At 36.2% G+C, this 19,276-nt stretch overlaps 1 protein-coding gene across 4 annotated transcripts in view; it reads left to right on the top strand.

Annotated features, from left to right (window-relative positions):
- The window catches only part of ptk2aa (protein tyrosine kinase 2aa), a 112,702-nt gene that overhangs the window by 64,450 nt on the left and 28,976 nt on the right, over positions 1-19,276 (top strand). For 2 of the 4 annotated variants that reach the window (XM_081376777.1, XM_081376778.1), the window contains 11 exons: positions 814-901; positions 2,068-2,147; positions 2,232-2,294; positions 4,669-4,723; positions 9,039-9,179; positions 10,276-10,353; positions 10,914-11,021; positions 12,152-12,269; positions 12,572-12,602; positions 13,527-13,591; positions 16,932-16,988. In XM_081376777.1, coding sequence (XP_081232903.1) covers positions 814-901; positions 2,068-2,147; positions 2,232-2,294; positions 4,669-4,723; positions 9,039-9,179; positions 10,276-10,353; positions 10,914-11,021; positions 12,152-12,269; positions 12,572-12,602; positions 13,527-13,591; positions 16,932-16,988 — 884 coding nt within the window. Of the gene's footprint in view, positions 1-813; positions 902-2,067; positions 2,148-2,231; positions 2,295-4,668; positions 4,724-9,038; positions 9,180-10,275; positions 10,354-10,913; positions 11,022-12,151; positions 12,270-12,571; positions 12,603-13,526; positions 13,592-13,974; positions 14,083-14,459; positions 14,550-16,931; positions 16,989-19,169; positions 19,194-19,276 lie in introns of those variants that run through there. The other 2 variants (XM_081376776.1, XM_081376779.1) reach the window with 2 other exon arrangements.

Here is a 19,276-nt window from a genome sequence, read left to right on the forward strand (position 1 = left end):
GGCTCATGTGTCGGTACTGCTGGAGTGATCAGCTGCATGTGTTCAGGGATAAACCCTCCAGTATTGATTGTTTTGAGTGTTTAGATTATGCAGGGATCATGTGTGTGCTGAGGTCATGAGGTCTGCATTTTCTTTTTAATGTGTAATGTTCCCCATTTTCAGGTCTTCATTGTGTTTTCCTTCATAAGCATGACAAAAACTGTACATTAGTATTGCTAATGGGTTTGCTGCGCACAATGCTTATATATATATATATATATATATACATACACACACACACACACACACACACACACATACTGTATATATATTTAATATACATACATTTCTAATACAAGTACATATTCAAGTACAAGTAAATATTCTAATATAATTTGGCAAAATAAGAAAAAAAATAAAGAGTATTTTTTCTTATTTTGGTTTTTATCTCTTTAAAAGTGCAGATAAATAAAATGTATTTATTATTATTATATTATACTAACAATTGTGAAAATAAAATAACAAAGTAAGAAATAAATAAAAATAAAATAAAATTGTAGTAAAAAAAAGTATCAAATAAAATCGTGTTTAATTGTCATAAAAATAATGCAAAAAACTTTTTTTTTTTATATATATATATTTTTTAAATAAGCTTAATTTATTTCCAGCACAACATAGTTCCTTATTTATTTCTATTGATTTAGGGGTGAAATATGAGATTTGGTGATGATATAATTTAATTTAGCAGCATAGGTGTGTACGTGTGTGTGTGTACATGGTGACTTTTCCTGTCATGACACTTTTACTCACCGCGTCTCTCTCTCTCCTCCTCAGGTATGAACTGAGGATCCGTTATCTGCCCAAGGGCTTCCTGAATCAGTTCGCTGAAGACAAGCCGACACTCAACTATTTTTATCAGCAGGTGAAGGTGCCCTCGTCCCGTGTGTGTGTGTGTGTCTGTGTGAGTGTTTGGATGTCTGTCTGTGTGTGTGTGTATGTCTGTCTGTCTGTGTGAGTGGATCTCTGTCTGTCTGTTTGTGTCTGTGTGTGTGTGTTTAAAGTAGGTCAACGGGTTTGTGGCGCGTGTGCGTTCCATTCGCTGTCATTCAAGAAGCCTCGCTAGGTAACAACATCAGAGCATCGACTGCGATATCCCACAATCCTCCAGCAGAGTTCCCGCTGACAGCGAGGATCATGGATTAGTTTTATTACGGCTGTTCATCATCTGGACAATAGAAGGACGTTCCGGCGGGATTATTGTGCGGGCCGTGATGAGTGATGGAGCAGAACACCGGCTGTATAAAACAGCAAACAGCTCGAGCGCTCAGCGACAGCATCAGTCACAGAGATACAGTCTCCCGGACTCTGATACTCTAATGACAGAACGCACTCTTACATCACAACCAGTCAATAATTCATAATGGAATGTAACTAATTTAATATAAACATGAAAAAAATAATAAATATGTACTTTTGCTATAGAAATTATATCTTAATATGATGTACATGATAATGTCATAATGCATTTTTATTATATAATTTATTCATGTTTATATTAAATACTTTATCAAAATTCTATTATATTAACTATTACAAATAATTGCATTATGACATATTATCAAGTACATCATATTATGTAATTTTTATAGAAAAAGTTTTTTTTCATGTTGCATAATATAAAACCAAATACAAGTTTGATATAAAAATTACATCTAAAATGATTATATTTAAAAAATGAATGCATCATATTATTCTTAACTGATCAATTAATAATAATGTAGTGTTATGAAGAAAAAATATGTAGTATATTTATTACATTTTATTAATTTATGTTTTCATTTTATAATACTTAAATACGTATCAAGTATAACAATATTTTTATTTTAATATTAAATTATATCTAAAATTATTATATATATATAAATTTATAAATATAAAGATTATGATACTATACATTGATCTGTTAAACACTTTCGTCACTTTTATCCAACACAACTTACAAAATCCATCCATCATCCAGTCAAAATCTCTCGTGTGAATCACAAAATGTTTGTGTGAAAGCTCAATGAATGTGTATGTTGTGGACAGGTGAAGAACGACTACCTGCTGGAGATGGCGGATCAGGTGGAGCAGGACATCGCCCTGAAGCTCGGCTGTCTGGAGATCAGGTGCGCTCCTCCTCCTGTCAGACTCAGAGTTTCAGACATTCAGAAGCTCGTGTGTTGATTCATCTGTGCTTCTGTCTTTTCCAGGAGATTCTACAGAGAGATGAGAGGAAACGCTCTGGATAAAAAATCCAACTATGAACTCTTAGAGTGAGTATTGACAGCTAGTGGATATATGAGTGTCAGGATGGCAGATGATGCTGAATATCATATCTAGAAGAGTCTAATGGCCGAAACGGCACAGTTAGCGGCCAATATGATCTCAAAATGACAAAATAAATAAAAAGCTGACTTGGCAACTAGATGTTTTTTTATTTATTATTCATCTTATTTCAGTTAATGTTTATATTATTTCAAGTAATGAACGTGTTTTTAATGGTTTTGGTTTGTGTAACTATAATTAACACTGCCACACGCTCACAGTCACTTTTTCATCACAGCGGGAATGACACACTCTCTCTCTCACACACACACACACACACACACACACACTCACACACACGTGTGCATTAGTTGCGGGTCATTCCGTCTGATCGCCCGCGGACACACAGCAGACCTCTGGCCCCTCGGGGGGCGGGGCAGGGCGGAGAGTGCACCAATCACAGCGCCAGCCTGATTTGAGTGACAGCTGCTCTGACAGAAGCTGGTTAACCCCTGGTTAACCTCTGAACCACTGTTATTTTACTGTCACTGAGATACTATTATAGTTTTAATTCATTTTTAGAATTAGTTTTTATTTTATATAATCCAGTTTCATTTGAATTTTTCTTAATTTTTTATTATTATAAATTTTTATTTGTTACATTTTCAGCTAAATAAAAATAAGGTACCTTGACAACTAGCTTAAATACAATAATTTTATACTTATACTAGGCCCTAAAAGTATGTACTGTTTTTGTGAAGAAAGAGTCCATACTTTTTGAGTGTGTAGTAGAAAAGTAGGCAAATAGGTTAGTAGGTTAAAATCCTCCACATTCAAATGAATTTAATATCCTTCTGTATCGGAAAGAAAAAAGCAGCACGTTGATCTGCCATGCGGAGACTCTCCTCATGTGTTTTGATGCATTTATTATGATGATTATTATTATTAATGATTATTAATCACTCAAAACCCTTTATCTAAACCTCTTCTTAACCATTGGTCTCGCACATCCGCCATGTTTGTAGTTTTTAAACACTTTTTATTTGTGTTTGTAGTTCTAATCGAATCATTGTCCAGTGAACAGTATTAGCCATTAGAGTGAGCACGGATCTGCACTTCAGATTATAACCGGAAAAAGTAGATCTTTGGGATACTCATTTCAACATACACACGACATACACACTAATTCTCATTTTGAATATGATTTAGGACAGGTCATACGCAAATTGGGATTTAGCATGTGTGTTGGATTTGCATAGCATCATTCCCAAACTTGCATTTGTGTAATTTAGCGATTTTACTGTATACTGTCTGAGTTATTCATGATAACGAGAGAGTAGGTGTAACCTCTCTGGACTAAAAGTTCAGCACAGCAGTTTAAAGTATCGACTGATGTGTCGCTCGCGAGGCCCATAAACATGGGCGAGTTGTTTTTGGCGAGGCGCCACGCGGTTAAATCTGAGCAAAGCTGAACCGAAGCGCTTTCCATTTAGATTAAATGATGAAACAATCATAAGGGACTGTTGGGTTTTATTGGGCTTTAAATCCCCCGTCCTGCTCGCTCACAGAGCCTGAGAGGAGAACACACCGGCTGAAAGAGACACGTCCAAAAACTACGTTCTTAAAAATAATATAGGCTTTCTGTCTAGTATATTGGATATTATAATGTCAAATATTTAGTTGTTTACAAAATTGTGGTGAAAAGCTTGACATGCTCCTTCTGACAAATACAAAACAAAAGATACAGTGATAAAAACAGGAGATTTGAAAGGATGATTATGATGGTGGAGGTTTGGATGAATTTTTCATTACTTTAAAAAGAAGAAATATGATGCATAACCTGGTCACCTCAAGACTTTTAATTATAAATGGTGTCAAATAAAATCTAAAAATATTTATAGGACGACTAAAGACAAAATGCTAGTGCTTATTTAACTTCCATGTATTTTGTTTTCATCAAAACATGCGTGATTAGTTGATGAAGTCATTGCAGTGAGAGGTTGGAAACACAGACATAACGAGGAAAAAGTTTAAATCATTTTGTAAATTTAGTTGATGTGTTTAAAGCACGTCTATAAAAACATATTAGATGTTGACGTGAGATTTTCATTGTTGTAATAATTTTTTTACACATGTACTGTGTATGAGGGCAACAAACGAGTGATGCTGGTGTTTGTAAAGACTGCTTCATTAACTCCACATGTCCTCGGACCCGTCCCAGAGCTTCACCCTGACGTTTATAGCTCTGCATGTCCGTGGAGAGCTGGAGTGAGATCAGTTCACCAGATGAACGTAGATGTCTATATTAAAAAGCGCTTGGCCGTCTTTGAGACTGCGATGACATCATTGCATCTGCACTGAGATCTCTGCTTTGTTTTTCAGAAAGGACGTTGGACTCCGACGGTTCTTCCCCAAAAGTTTACTGGAGTCGGTTAAGGTGAGCGGATGATTTCTGTTACAGACACATTGGTTATTACATTTTCATGCATTTGTGTTCAGTTTGTTTCTAGCTTGAGTTGAATACTTATTGTTAAAGTTGGCATGAAATCAGATTCATGCATGTTATTTTGCACAGATGAATCATTCTCAGTGTGTGTATATATACATCGGCCTCCATTCGGTTTATTAAAGGGATAGTTCAACCAAAAATGAAAATTCTGTCAGTAATTTCTCACCCTCATGTTGTTCCAACCCCGTAAGACTTTCGTTCATCTTCGGAACACAAATTAAGATATTTTTGATGAAATCTGAGAGCTGGATCACTCCTCCACAGGCTTATGGACACCTCAACTTGCTGGCCCAGAAAATGTATTAAAGACATTGTTAATATAGTCCAAGTGACTCCAGTGGCTCAATCTTAAGTTTATAAAGCGACGAGAATACTTTTTGTGCGCAAAAACAAACAAAAATAACAACTTTATTCCACTTTTCATTTCCTTCTCTCTGGGCCTCGAGTCTTTTCACGTAGTGTTTAAGCGTAGCGCGTCTGTGTTGCACGTCACCACGTAGGCTCACTATTGGGCGACTCTGGTCATGTGTGATACGTGGTGACGTGCAACACAGACGCGCTACGCTATTACACTACGTAAAAAAACTCGAGGTCCAGAGAGAAGGAAATGAAAAGTGGAATAAAGTCGTTATTTTTGTTTGTTTTTGCGCACAAAAAGTATTCTCGTCGCTTGATAAACTTAAGATTGAGCCACTGGAGTCACTTGGACTATATTAACAATGTCTTTAATACATTTTCTGGGCCAGCAAGTTGAGGTGTCCATAAGCCTGTGGAGGAGTGATCCAGCTCTCAGATTTCATCAAAAATATCTTAATTTGTGTTCCGAAGATGAATGGAAGTCTTATGGGGTTTGAACAACATGAGGGTGAGTAATTACTGACAGAATTTTCATTTTTGGGTGAACTAACCCTTTAAAGGTATAGTTCACCCAAAAATGAAAATGCTGTCCTCATTTACTCTCCCTCATGTTGTTCCAAACCTGTATGACTTTCTTTCTTCTGCTGAACACAAAAGAAGATATTTAGAAGAAAGTCGGTAACCAAACGACTGATGGACCCCATTGACTTCCATAGTAGGAAAAAAAAATACTATGGAAGTCAATGGGGACCAGCAACTGTTTAATTACCAACCTTCTTTAAAATATCTTCTTTTGTGTTCAGCAGAAGAAAGAAAGTCATACAGGTTTGGAACAACATGAGGGAGAGTATATGAGGACAGCATTTTCATTTTTGGGTGAACTATCCCTTTAAGATCTAGTCAACAGCCAACAGAGAAAAACTAGTCAACATTTTTTCATATGGATTTCTCTTACTATCTCTTTATGCACTTTTTGAAGCGTTAGAGTGAATACACTTTCAGTGGAGGGACAGAAATCTCTAATTTCATTAAAAATATTGAGGGTCTTATGGGTTTGGAATGGCATGAGGAGAGTAATTGAAGATTTTGTGTGACCTGTCCCTTTAAAGGGATAGTTCACTTTGAAATTAAATTTTGGTATGTTTTAGCTTACCTCAAGGGCATCCAAGATGTAGGTGTCTTTGTTTCCACAGTAGTTTCAATTTTGATATTTTTAGGTCAAACCGTTCTTGTCTGACCGGTCACCCCCTCAAAGAGCATGCACAGAGTCCAGATTAAACAATTCCCCATCGTCCAAATTAAACAATTCCCCATCGTAAGTACACATTGATGGCCTAAGACACGAAACGAGCGGTTTGTGTGAGAAAACGAACAGTATTTATATCGTTTTTACCTCTTGTAACACAGCCACGTCCAAGTGATCTGAGGGCGCGGGCGCATCCTGGTGTGTGACGTGTGCGCAGACTGGTGCATAGATATATATACACTAGATGTCGCCTTGGCTACGGCAGTTCATTGGAACGAATGTCTTTAATGCGACATCTAGTGTATATATATCTATGCACCAGTCTGCGCACACGTCACACAGCAGGAAGCGCCCGCGCCCTCAGATCACTTGGACTTTGCTGTGTACAAAAAGTAAAAACGATATAAATACTGTTCGTTTTCTCACACAAACCGCTCGTTTCGTGTCTTAGGCCATCAATGTGTACTTACGATGGGGAATTGTTTAATTTGGACGATGGGGAATTGTTTTAATTCGGACTCTGTGCATGCTCTTTGAGACAGTAACCATAGACCTGCATTATATGACTGTCAGACAAGAACGGTTTGACCTAAAAATATCAAAATTGAAACTACTGCGGAAAAAAAGACACCTACATCTTGGATGCCCTTGAGGTAAGCTAAAACACACCAAAATTTAATTTCAAAGTGAACTATCCCTTTAATGCTGGTTGTGGTTAACTCATGACATGGAAAACCTCATGTGTGTTTTAAACTGGATGGTGTCAGTGTGTGCAGCTGGCATACGAATAGTGTTGAGCAACTCAATCCCACACACCCCTGCAAACAGATGCTCTGTAAAATAGTGGGGATGTCCTCTGACCCTGAGTCACCCTTAAGCGTGCGTGCGTGCGTGGGTGCGTGTGTGTGTGTGTGTGTGTGTGTGTGTGTGTGTGTGTGTGTGTGTGTGTGTGTTTGCACGTAGGCAGGACAGAGGTGTTATTTCACCGCCCTAGATTGTTACCCATCATCCACTGCTTCTAACACTGTTCCCATAGGTCATCATCAGTCAGAGAGCTGTTCATTTAGGCGGATTATAACGTTTAATCAGTTCGCTTCCTAGAAAATGTTTTAAAGAGTTTCCAGTGTCAGCGTGTAGGGCAGACCTCATCTGGGGTTGAATGATCAGAGCTGCCATCTGTCACCCCGACCGCATACATCAAGTTCAGCCATTGAAAACAAGCTTGCGTGGCTTCTTTTTAATAATGCTTTCGTTTGCTTTTCACAAGGCTTATTAAGGGAATCGTGAACTCATTTACTCATCTTTATGTCGTTCCAAACCTGTATGACTGTGGCTGTGGAGCATAAAAGGCAATGTTTTGATGAGCTGCTGTTTTCCGTACAGTGAAAGTGAACGAACGTGAGAAACAAAGTGCTATAAAAGCACTAAAGTTTGGTTTCTGTAAGATCTTTAAAGTCTCTTCTGCTCAACAAGACTGCATTTATCTGATCAAAAATACAGTAATACATTATGACATTATGGCAAGTAAATGATGGCAGAAATATGAGACCATTGAGGAGAAACCAGGATAGATAATAGATGACAGAGATTAATATTCATGTATCATATATAGGGAACATGCATATTAGCCTTGGTGACAGTATAATATAAAGTCATAATTTATTTTATTTGAGTTATTATTAGTTTTATTACTTTTACATACACTATTATTATTAATTATTATTTATTTATGATTTTTTTTCTTTTAACTTCAAAGCAGTGAGATCTTTATTATTATTTTAATCGGATTAATAATTAACTTTTACGTGCATTAGTGAACATTTACCCATTGTTATCAACAGCTCTCTATTATAAAAAGTAAAAAAAAAAAAGATCTGAAATGGCGTGTTGTAATAAAAGATAAGAAGAGGAGCGTTTCTGAGGCCCAAGAAGAAGAAATCCTGCCTTCCACCCTCTTGTTTGGTCGGTCAGATCTTTCCCATAATTCCTGCACAGATGTAAGACCCGATACGGGGCCGCACTTCCTCTCAGGAAGGGTGGACCGTCCCTCTGAAGTGACCCCTCACATGTTTGTCTGATAGTATCTGTGTCTCAATGTTGTTAAGATACCCATAATGCCTTTCAGAGCTCAGATGCTCTCTAATAGCAGAGTAGATCCATTCACATGTCAACTTGACTTTAGCAGAGAAAATGAGATGGAGTGTGTTGGTTTTGTGTATTTTGTGTCTTAAGGAGAGATGAGGATTGCCATGTTTTATTTGACTGACAGCTGAATTTGATTGTTGTTATGAACTTGAATTACTGGTTTGATTCTGGACAAGTCTGTTATGATATATTTGCCATGATTTTACTTTAGCATAAATGTATTAATTGTATGTGCTCCTATTGCTCATGTTAGGGATTTGCACAAACTCATGAACCAAAATTTTTGATGCATAATTATAATTTCTGAATTAACATTTTCGCTTCCTGCACTTTATAGCGCTGTAATTCAATATGATGTTATTGGAGTGAAACTGAGTAATTTCTAAGCTCGTGCTGGTCATATGGGACTTGACCAATGTTCTGTTTTCAGTCAGTTTATTAATGTTTTCATTCAGTGTGTGAGGTGTAACGCTGTTCTTTCTCTCTGTGTTTCAGGCCAAAACGCTGAGGAAACAGATCCAGCAAACATTCAAGCAGTTTGCCAACCTGAACGACGAGCAGAGCATACTGAAGTTTTTTGAGATCCTGGCGCCCGTCTACAGATTCGACAAAGAGTGCTTTCGCTGTGCTTTAGGGGTACGGCAGGTCATGTGCTCAAACACTGGCCTTTTCTGCCTCCTGGTGGCCATGGAGGACTTATATTTCCTGACACTGTGTCCAAAATGAACTTTTGTCTACAGAAAAAAAGAAAAGAAACAAACCATTGGAAAATTATTTGAGAAAAATGTCTACTACTAGTTATACTGCTACTATACTCTACTCAAAAGTTTGGGTCAGTGAGATTTTCAATAGCAATAACTGGATCAAAAGTGACAGTTTAGACATTTAGAATGTAACAATGTAACATTTTAGTTAGATATTTAGAATGTAACAATGTAACATTTTAGTTAGATATTTAGAATGTAACAATGTAACATTTTAGTTAGACATTTAGAATGCTATAAAAGATTCTATTTCAAATAAATGCTGTAACTGAAAAAATTAAATGCGTCAGGGAAAAATCTGAACCAGCTCAACAGTTTTTAACATTGATAATAATCAGAAATGTTTCTTGAGCAGCAAATCATCATATTAGAATGATTTCTGAAGGATCATGTGACACTGAAGACTGGAGTAATGATGCTGAAAATTCAGCTTTGATCACAGGAATAAATTACATTTGACACTATAGTCACATAGAAAACATTTATTTTAAATGGTAAAAATATTACAGTTTTTACTGTATTTTTGATCAAATAAACGCAGCATTGGTGAGCAGAAGAGACTTCTTTCAGAAACATTAAAAAATCTTACTGACCCCAAACTACATTAGCATTTACTTAATATATTATATCATGGGTTGTTTTCAATCAGGTGGATTAATGCAAGGAATATATCTAGAGAAAAATAGCATTTCCTTATACAATTATAAACCCAACATCTAGTTTACTCACCAATTTGTGCTTGCCAATTGTTCATTTTAGACCCTGCTGACACTTAATGATTATTTTCTTTGATTACATTTAAATTAATTCTTAATGTGTGCAACATTCTTGTTATATGTATCTCTCTCTCTCTCTCTCTCTCTCTCTCTCTCTCTCTCTCTCTCTCTCTCTCTCTCTCTCTCTCTCTCTCTCTCTCTCTCTCTCTCTCTCTCTCTCTCTCTCTCTCTCTCTCTCTCTCTCTCTCTCAGTCGAGTTGGGTCATATCGGTGGATCTTGCTATCGGCCCGGAGGAGGGAATCAGTTACTTGACAGACAAGGGTTCCACGGTAACTCAACATCGCCATAGCAACAAACAATGAGTTTCATCTGTTTTATGTTAATCTGAGTTGTTTTGTCAGTTGCTTGGTTCCATTTTATGAATAGCTCCGCCCACAGTGAAATGTCATTGGTCCAAAATCCTGCCTCACATCACTATATGCTAAACAGCAAATATTCTGATTGGCTGATATTGATACAGTCTGCAGCACTGGCAAAAATAGGTGTCCAGTTCATACAAAGTACAAAGTTAATTAATGCAGATCCTCCTGTGATCTGGTGTATCGCCTCGTATTAATCTCCCAGAGTCCTTCAGGGCTTCTGACGGGAACACAGAAGCTCTAGAGAAACACACCGCTCTGATGTGTCACTGCTGAGGGGATGTTAATCACATTTTCTGCTGATTAATCATCTGTGGTTTGTAACGCAGGATTTTGTCTGGAGGCAAAGCGGATGGAAAGTTCAGTGAATGTTCATGAAACATCATAACTCATAAGGATTTCCTTATTTCAAAGCTTATTTTTCTCATTACAAGTGTGTGCATCACCACCTGTGTGTCTTCTTCTTTCAGCCGACACATCTGGCCAACTTCACACAGGTGCAGAGCATCCACTACTCGTGCGTGGAGGAGAAGGAGAGGAAAGGTGTCTTGCAGCTGGACGTGGCAGGAGCCGCAGAGGTAAACCAAAGCGCATGAGATGAAGTCGATGTTTTGATTGTAGGATCTGCTGTTGGAAGTGTTTAGATTGAGATGTGTGACTCAGAAGGGTGTAAATCCAGCTGACGGCGCTGTAATTTCAGACTGTCACTGTTATTTTGGTTTCTTTGTCTGCACTTTTTGTCAGTCTGTTTCTCTTTCTGGCTGTCTGTCTGTCTTTTGAACGGCATTTTTACTCAGATTTAGATGCTGTGGCGGATTCGTTAGGCTCATTTAAACCGGTATTGTTATTGTTAACCAAAACTAAAACTATTCTATCCTATTCAGCAATTGAAACAAAGCTGAAATAAAACTAATTATAAATATTGTATAAAAAAAATTCTTGTTACTTTTTGCCTTTGTAACTAACTGAAAAAAGTTTAGGTTAAAAAACCAAATTTACTAAAGTCTAAAACTGAAATAAAAATAAATAGAATATAAATATATATATATATATATATATATATATATATATATATATATATATATATATATATATATATATATAATATATATATGAAGAGTTCAGATGCAAAAGCACTCTTCATATATAAACTAATAAAAATGACAAAAGTACATAACATTACAAAAAGAATTAACTAAAATAAAAAATTAATAAATAAATAAACTTTTTTTTCAGTTAGTCACCAAAGCAACATTTCTAATTTGTGTTTACATTGTAGTATTAAAATTACTAAATGTAAAAAAAAAAAAAAAAAAAAAAAAAATGTTTTATAGCTAAATAGAAATATAAAAAAAAGAAAAATGACAATCTCTTAACAAAATTAGTAAAACAATCTAAAAATTAAAACTAACTCAAAATATTAATACATACTATACTAGTATATTACTAATAGAAAATAACACTGATTTAAACTAAAGTTGTGAGTCTTTTTGACCAAATCAGAATCGGACTAGACTGGCTACATGTTTACCTGAGGCATTTGTGGGCGTGTCTTCAGCTGTGTGTGTGTGTGTGTGTGTGTGTGTGTGTGTGTGTGTGTGTGTGTGTGTGTTTGGTCTGCGCAGCTGGTCTCTGCTGTAGCTTGACGTCATCATGTGGCTGGTGTTTTCTATAATGGCTCATTGTGAGTCTCTCCTCTCTCTCGTAGCCTCTCACGATCAGCACGCCAGTCTTCGCCACTGCTGAGAACATGGCCGACCTCATCGACGGCTACTGTCGACTCCTCAGCGCCGTCAGCCAGTCCTTCATCGTCAGACCTCAGAAAGGTACGTCTCCCTCACACTGCTGCATTGTGGGATGTCTGTGGTATAGAGTCCAACTATGAATGGGACGTATTGAGTGGAAAATCTCAGTGTGAAGCCACACAGCTGTCCATTTCAATGAGCTCAGCAGGACACAAATAAAAAGTATATTTATATATATATGTAGAGAGAGAGAGAAAATAAGTCCAGTGGTCTACAAGAACATCTTGTAGTAAATTATGAAGTGCAGTTCTTCATATTTGGGTGTGTGTGTTGTCCTTCAGTTTGATTCATAAGCTGATGTGATGTGTGTCTCTGTCCTACAGAGGGGGAGAGAGCTCTTCCATCCATTCCAAAGTAAGTCATGAATTCACTTCTCTGCCGTTCCTGAGCTGTTTAATAAACTGTCTGGCCGGATATTAATTCAGTTTGACCAGCTGTTAAAGATTAAACACTACTAAACCAGGACAGAACTAACGATTGGGAAATTAGCTTGGCGACATATCAAACATTCGCAATATATTTGTGATCATTAGGATGTCATTATGGTTTTAAATACATTTGTTTTTTTGCCAATAAAGTTTACTAAAGAACATTATTAGGCTATAGATTATAAATATATAATTATATGTATCACAATGTTAAATTAGCCTAATGATGTTGTATAACTTTTAACTTATTTTTGTTATATTTAAAAAGAAAAAAAGTATATTGTATATATTTGAATTCACACACAATATATAATATATAATGTATTTTAATGTATTATATTTATATAATGTTTTATTATATTGTATTATTTTGTTTTACATTTTTATTATAATTTTCCCAGGCAATACTGTATTATACAGTATATATATATATATATATATATATATATATATATATATATATATATATATATATATATATATATATAAAGAGTTCAGATGCAAAAGCCTCTAAATGCCATTTGAAATTTTCATCTAGAATGATAATTTTTATCAAGCTTGTATATTTAAGTTCAGTAATTTCACTTAAATGACAATTAATAGGTAATCTTCATTGCCATTTAAGTGGAATTATTGAATTTAAATATACAAGCTTGATAAAAATGATCATTCTAGAAGAAAATTTCAAATGGCATTTAGAGGCTTTTGCATCTGAACTCTTCATATATATATGCGCTCACGTGAACCTCTGAAAGTCGCTGTTATGGTTGGATAACTGGGTTTTGTTATAGTGTGCATGGAAACAATAATAATCACCATTTTGTTCATTGATGAAATTGTTTCTCCACAGACTTGCCAACAATGAGAAGCGTCTCGAGGGGATTCGGGCAGGAGTTCGTGCCATCTCTGTTTCAGGTACGACCCGCCTCCCATTCATCTGAGTTATCAGGGTTATTGGACTGATGTCCTGCTGAGCATTCTGGGTAAAGACTCTCCAAAGAAGAGTTCACAGATAGATCAGATCTGCTTGACAACAATGATATCTACAATATGTTCAAATCAAAATGTGATCTTTTTTTTAAAACAGGTGTTAATCCCACAGACTTCCGGGATTTTCCCCTGTTTTATAGTTTAATATCATAACTTAGCACTTCTGGATCCAATCATATCCACAATAGATTAAATCAAGTCCCGTCCGACATTATGTCCTGCTGAAGATTTGGTTTCACTCTGAAATATTACAATTAAATACATTGCAAATGCTGTTTCACAGAGTCTTTAAAGTGTTTATATCTCAGATATCTGATGTCTTCAAGATGTTGTGCCGGTTCCTGCAACATCTGCACACATTCAAAGCTCATCATCAACACTTGTGTTCCAGATGTTTGGTATCTTTAGCTCATGAATGTGCCTGCTGTTTTTAAGCTGTTTACTTCTGAGATTTACAGCATAATCAAACCTAAAGTTGCTCTCTAAAGGCACCTTGCATGTAAAAATGAAGTCAATGTCATTCTTTTCAATGAAAACATGCTTCATCTGTGCGTATTATCATTTTTAGGTGTGTTTGCACCACTTCCTGATTTACATTATTCATTTAGTGAATACAATGCTATCATTGTTGGTGTGAAACGACCTGATAGTGAAAGTCTGGCCATGTGTGGTGTTCAGTGTTTTGTCGCGGAGCTGGAAGATAAATATGTTTGCTCTGTGTCCGTTCCTCCCTCCATATTGCCTTGCTTTGCTTCACTCTCTTTCTCTCTCCATCTGTCGTTCTTCACTGAAGACTCTGTGGTTCAGACGCCCACCAAAGCTGCTAAAGCTCGACGCTTTCTCCTTCCGTTTGTCCTCTGTTCCCATGATTCTCCTCCTAAGGGTACACGCTGTTCCTGTGTGTGTGTTTAACACTAACTCTCACTTGCTCTCTACCCCAAACATATTCAGTCTGTTTCTCATGTGTTCATACCACAGCTCTGATTCCTGATTCAACTGATCATTTTCTTCTGTTTATCTGTTCTAATGCTATATTGATTAAAGTAGGCAAAGGTTTCATGTCTCTTAAGAGGATGTAGTTTCTACCTCGCTGACCAATCAAATCACATTCTGCTTCACATGTGATCGCTGGCCACACCTCCTCCGTGACTCCGCCCCCAGCACACGTGTGTTGCAGATCAAAATGTTGATTTATTATCAGATGCTGAGGTGTCAGTCTGCTTCAGTCTCTTTTGTCTGCACCTTTGACATTGATTAATGAATGAATTTCATGAAGAAACACCCCAGAATCCAAAGAATAAAACAATTATATTTTGCTTAAACCAAATTAAGCCTATTTTAGGATTTTGTTTGTTGTTGTTGCTTATTTATGAAATTATTGTCATGTCAGTAATGCACATTACTTGTAAATTACTGTTAAACTTGATTTTCATTAATAAAGTAACACAATCTTCTTGTCCATATTATTTTTATTTCAATTAATTGCCGTGAAATAGAATTTTTGGACAAGAAGATTTAGTTACATTTATTTCATGGCAATTCATTTAAATAAATGTATTAAATAAAGAGAATTTGGACAAGGAGATTTTGTTAATTTTATTTATTTAAATCAATTTAATACATTTATTAAAATTAATTGCCATGAAATAAAAATTAACATTATTTTTTTGCCATTTACTTTTTTTCAATACAATTTAATAAGTTATAATATATATTCAGTAAGTAATATATATATATATATATATATATATATGTATGTGTGTGTGTATTTATTCTGTGTATATTATATTTATATATAATAAAAAAATATAATATAAAAAAGCTAAATTTATATTATACATTTTTACATATTATAATAATAAAAAAATATTTTTCAGTTATGATACTGCAATATTTTACAGACAATTTTATTGATAATTTGCTAACTATGTTAAAATGTAAAAAAAATCTGCCTTCAAATAATATAATTTATTATACAAAAAAATATATAAGAACAAATATATACAAACATTTTTCCATGTGAAAAGCACTGAATTAGACCTGTGGAGGAACAGTACAGTACACTGATGAGAACACAGTGTTTATTAAGACAATGTTCTAACAGTAGGGTTCATTTTCTTTATGCAGAAATATAATTTCTTGTTTTTTTTTGGTTTGGTGATGAAAAAGCAATGCCAGTATTTTTGAAAGTCTCCCAATTTTGCCAATAATGTTAAAAAGTGTAAACCTGCCCCCAATTAATATTATTTATTATATGAATAAAGTATATAAATACAGTTCTGTTTCAACAGTGAACTGCACTGAATTAGACCCGTGGCAGAACAATACAGGCAGAAGTGTGTCCACGTCCCAATTGAATCTCATCCCACACATTCCTGCAGCACGTCTAACCCAATATAACCACTCTAATGACTCCCAGAACAGCATGAACAAAACACATTTACTGCAGGAGCTGCAGCCAGGGCTTCTCAACCAGTTCATGATGAGTGTGTGTGTGTGTGTTCATGCCTGCTGATGAATTAACCTCTCTCTGATCCTCTCCGTTCTTTGCATGCTCTCCTCGGACCTGCAGAAGATAGTGGAGATGGTAAAGTTTCACATCTTCATTTCTGATCTCTAACTAACACTGTGTGTATTTGGAAAGTTACTTGAATATAGACAATCTTGCATATGTTTCAGTTTACTGTGTAAATGTGAGGTTTTTTTTATTGCATCTCCTTACTTGAAGCGCATACTTGCTCTTTTGCTCCCTGCATTCCTTATGAGACAGACTTTAAAGGTGTAATTATTTAGAGAAGAGAGTGTGACCTCTCCCAAAAACAAAAACGCTGATCTAAATCTGTTTTGCATGAAGACGAAAGAGTCACTTCCTTCCCTTGGCTTTCTCAAGCACAACCACAGTGCTGCTCTCTGATTGGCCGGTTGGACAGCCAGAGCTGCTCTCTGATTGGCCGGTTGGATAGCCAGAGCTGCTCTCCGATTGGCCGGTTGGACAGCCAGAGCTGCTCTCTGATTGGCCGGTTGGACAGACAGACACTCAGAGCCACACAGATTGAGTTCAGAGAGTTTAAAAGAGAGAAGTGCACTTGAGTGTGTGTGTGTATGTGTCTTCATGAAGGAGTTTCTTGGCTTGTATTCGGCCGGCTCTAGTTTCTGTAGTGGAAGGTTACATGTGTTTCGGGTGGTGTAGTGACCGAGGGGGCGTTGTTTTGGCCAGTGTGTGTGTGTGTATGAGATACTGACCGCTGCTTCTGTCTCCCTGCAGAAACGGATGACTACGCAGAGATCATAGATGAGGAAGACACCTACACCATGCCCTCTAGTAAGTACCCTCACTCATGCTGTCTGTGAAGTGTGTGTGTAACTGTCTCCTGGGATCCAGATGTTTCTGTCCAGATCCGTACGTTTTCGGAGCCAAATCCTGACCTTTTTTTCCCTGTCTGGCTTGTTTGGTTTGTTGATGTGGCGGCAAATGCAATTTAAAGTATCCAGTCTGACATTCCAGAAAATTCTCTCTGGAAACTCATGCTGGATTCATTCGAGAGTTTGAGTCGAGATTTATTCGATTTGATTAATCAATGCAAGGTAAAATTAGGTGTGTGTGTCACTGGGTTCGGCTAAATCAGACACAATTCGCTTCGGGTATTCTCTTATTAATCTACTGTAAAAAACACAACGAGTTTAATCTGAATTAACTTTATATAAACACACTACACTCTTAAAAGTAAAGGTCCCGTAAGGGGATTTTCTCAGCAGTGCCATAGAAGAACAATTTTTGGTTTCCCAAAGAACCTTCCAGTGATCAGTTCCTAATATAACCATTTCCTAAAAAAACTTTTTCCACTATAAATTCTGTTTTTGTGCAATGGAAAGTTTCTATGGATGTTAAAGGTTCTTCATGGAACATCAATGCCAGTAAAGAGCCTTTATTAGTAAGAGCGTAGAAGTCAGAGATGTGTGTGTGTGTGTGTGTGTGTGTGTGTGTGTGTGTGTGTGTGTGTGTGTGTGTGTGTGTGTGTGTGTGTGTGTGTCTGTGTGTGTGTGTGTGTGTGTGTGAGTCAGCGACTGCATGCACACTAACATTCACGAGTGTGTGACTTTACATGCGGGCCTGTACAAACCATCACAGGATTCTGGACACACGCCGACTTAATGTGTCACGAGTGTCTTTGAATGAAGATGTGCCATTATTTACTCACACAGGGAGAAAAAAAAATGGTACAACAAATGTTTCTCAGAAATTGTTAGTAAATTCCACAAACAATTAGAAAAGAATGCCAATTAAAACATTCAATTAAATGTGACATTTGCATAAAGATTTGCATAAAACATACTCCAATAATCTCTTCTTTTTTAAAAAACAATTTCACAGTGACCCATCATGTCGTTCCAGTCTTGTATGATTTCCTACTGTGCAACACAAAAGCAGATGTTCAGCTGAATGTTTCATAAAATGAAAGTCAATGGTTTCCATGGGCTGTCAAGCTCCAGAGAGGACAAGAAAGCATCATAAATATAGCACATATGACTTATGCACTTTATTCCAGTTGTTCTGATGCTATATATTTTAGACATACCCCTCACGTTGTGTTCCGGAGAGGATTTAGCTTTTCCCAAAACTTGGACAAAAACTTACTGACCTTGCTCACACAGTGTATAAAAACAGGGTATAACAAAATATATATATATATATTTATTTATTTTAATAACCTTGTGGTGTTCTTGGTCAAAAATGGCCTGCCTACAAAACATTGCTTTTAAAAGTCTTGTTATTGCCAAATATTGGATTCAATCTTTTCATCAACTTGTTTTCTTTCGATTAGCACAGGTTTTGCAAGCATTTCTTTTTGCATCTGATTGATTATGGGCCTCATGGATCTGAGGTGCATCAGATCAAGCTAAAATAAATATAAAACCTGTGCTAATCGAAAGACTGAAGGTTGAAGATTGGATAATGTAAGCATAATGAGATTTACAAGCAAAAGGATTTTCAACTCAGCACAAGATTACATGTCTGTCTATCATCACTTAATGCTAACGTTTGGCTTCAGAGGAATATTATCATAGTGCGTGAGTCGGATGAACTACTTTTATATTGCTTTTGCTCCTTCACTGCAAAAAGTGCAAAAAATAGTATTTTCCAGTATCTAAGCATTCTTTAAAAAAAAAAAAAATACAGTCGTCTTTTCTGAGAAATGTATAAATTTTAGGTGTTCATTGTTAAAGCAAGAAAGTGATCTAAACCTCTTAGAAAGAGATCTGCTGTTAACAGAGGTTTGACTGTTCAGTTTCACTGACATTATTTTATTGCTCATTTTCCAAGTCATTTTTTATTTTCTGTAATATGCTGAATACAAACACGCATACATCAGTGTGACGGTTTATAACAGCTCTTTCCTGAGTGTTTGACATGTCTATCATCTCATCCCTCTGTTTCTCTTTCATCCTGAGCTTTAATTCTGATCTAAACGCCCAATCTCTCACTCTTCTCTTTAACAACCAGCCGAATGCTATGGATTAGACGCAGGTAACGCCATCGTCTGTGTGTTTCTCTCAGTTTTCTCTTTTTCTTTTCTGTTTATCTCTCTATCTCAGTTTTGCCGTGTGCTT

Source organism: Scardinius erythrophthalmus, assembly GCF_964197995.2.
Source record: "Scardinius erythrophthalmus genome assembly, chromosome: 10".
NCBI classification, from domain to species: Eukaryota; Metazoa; Chordata; class Actinopteri; order Cypriniformes; family Leuciscidae; genus Scardinius; species Scardinius erythrophthalmus.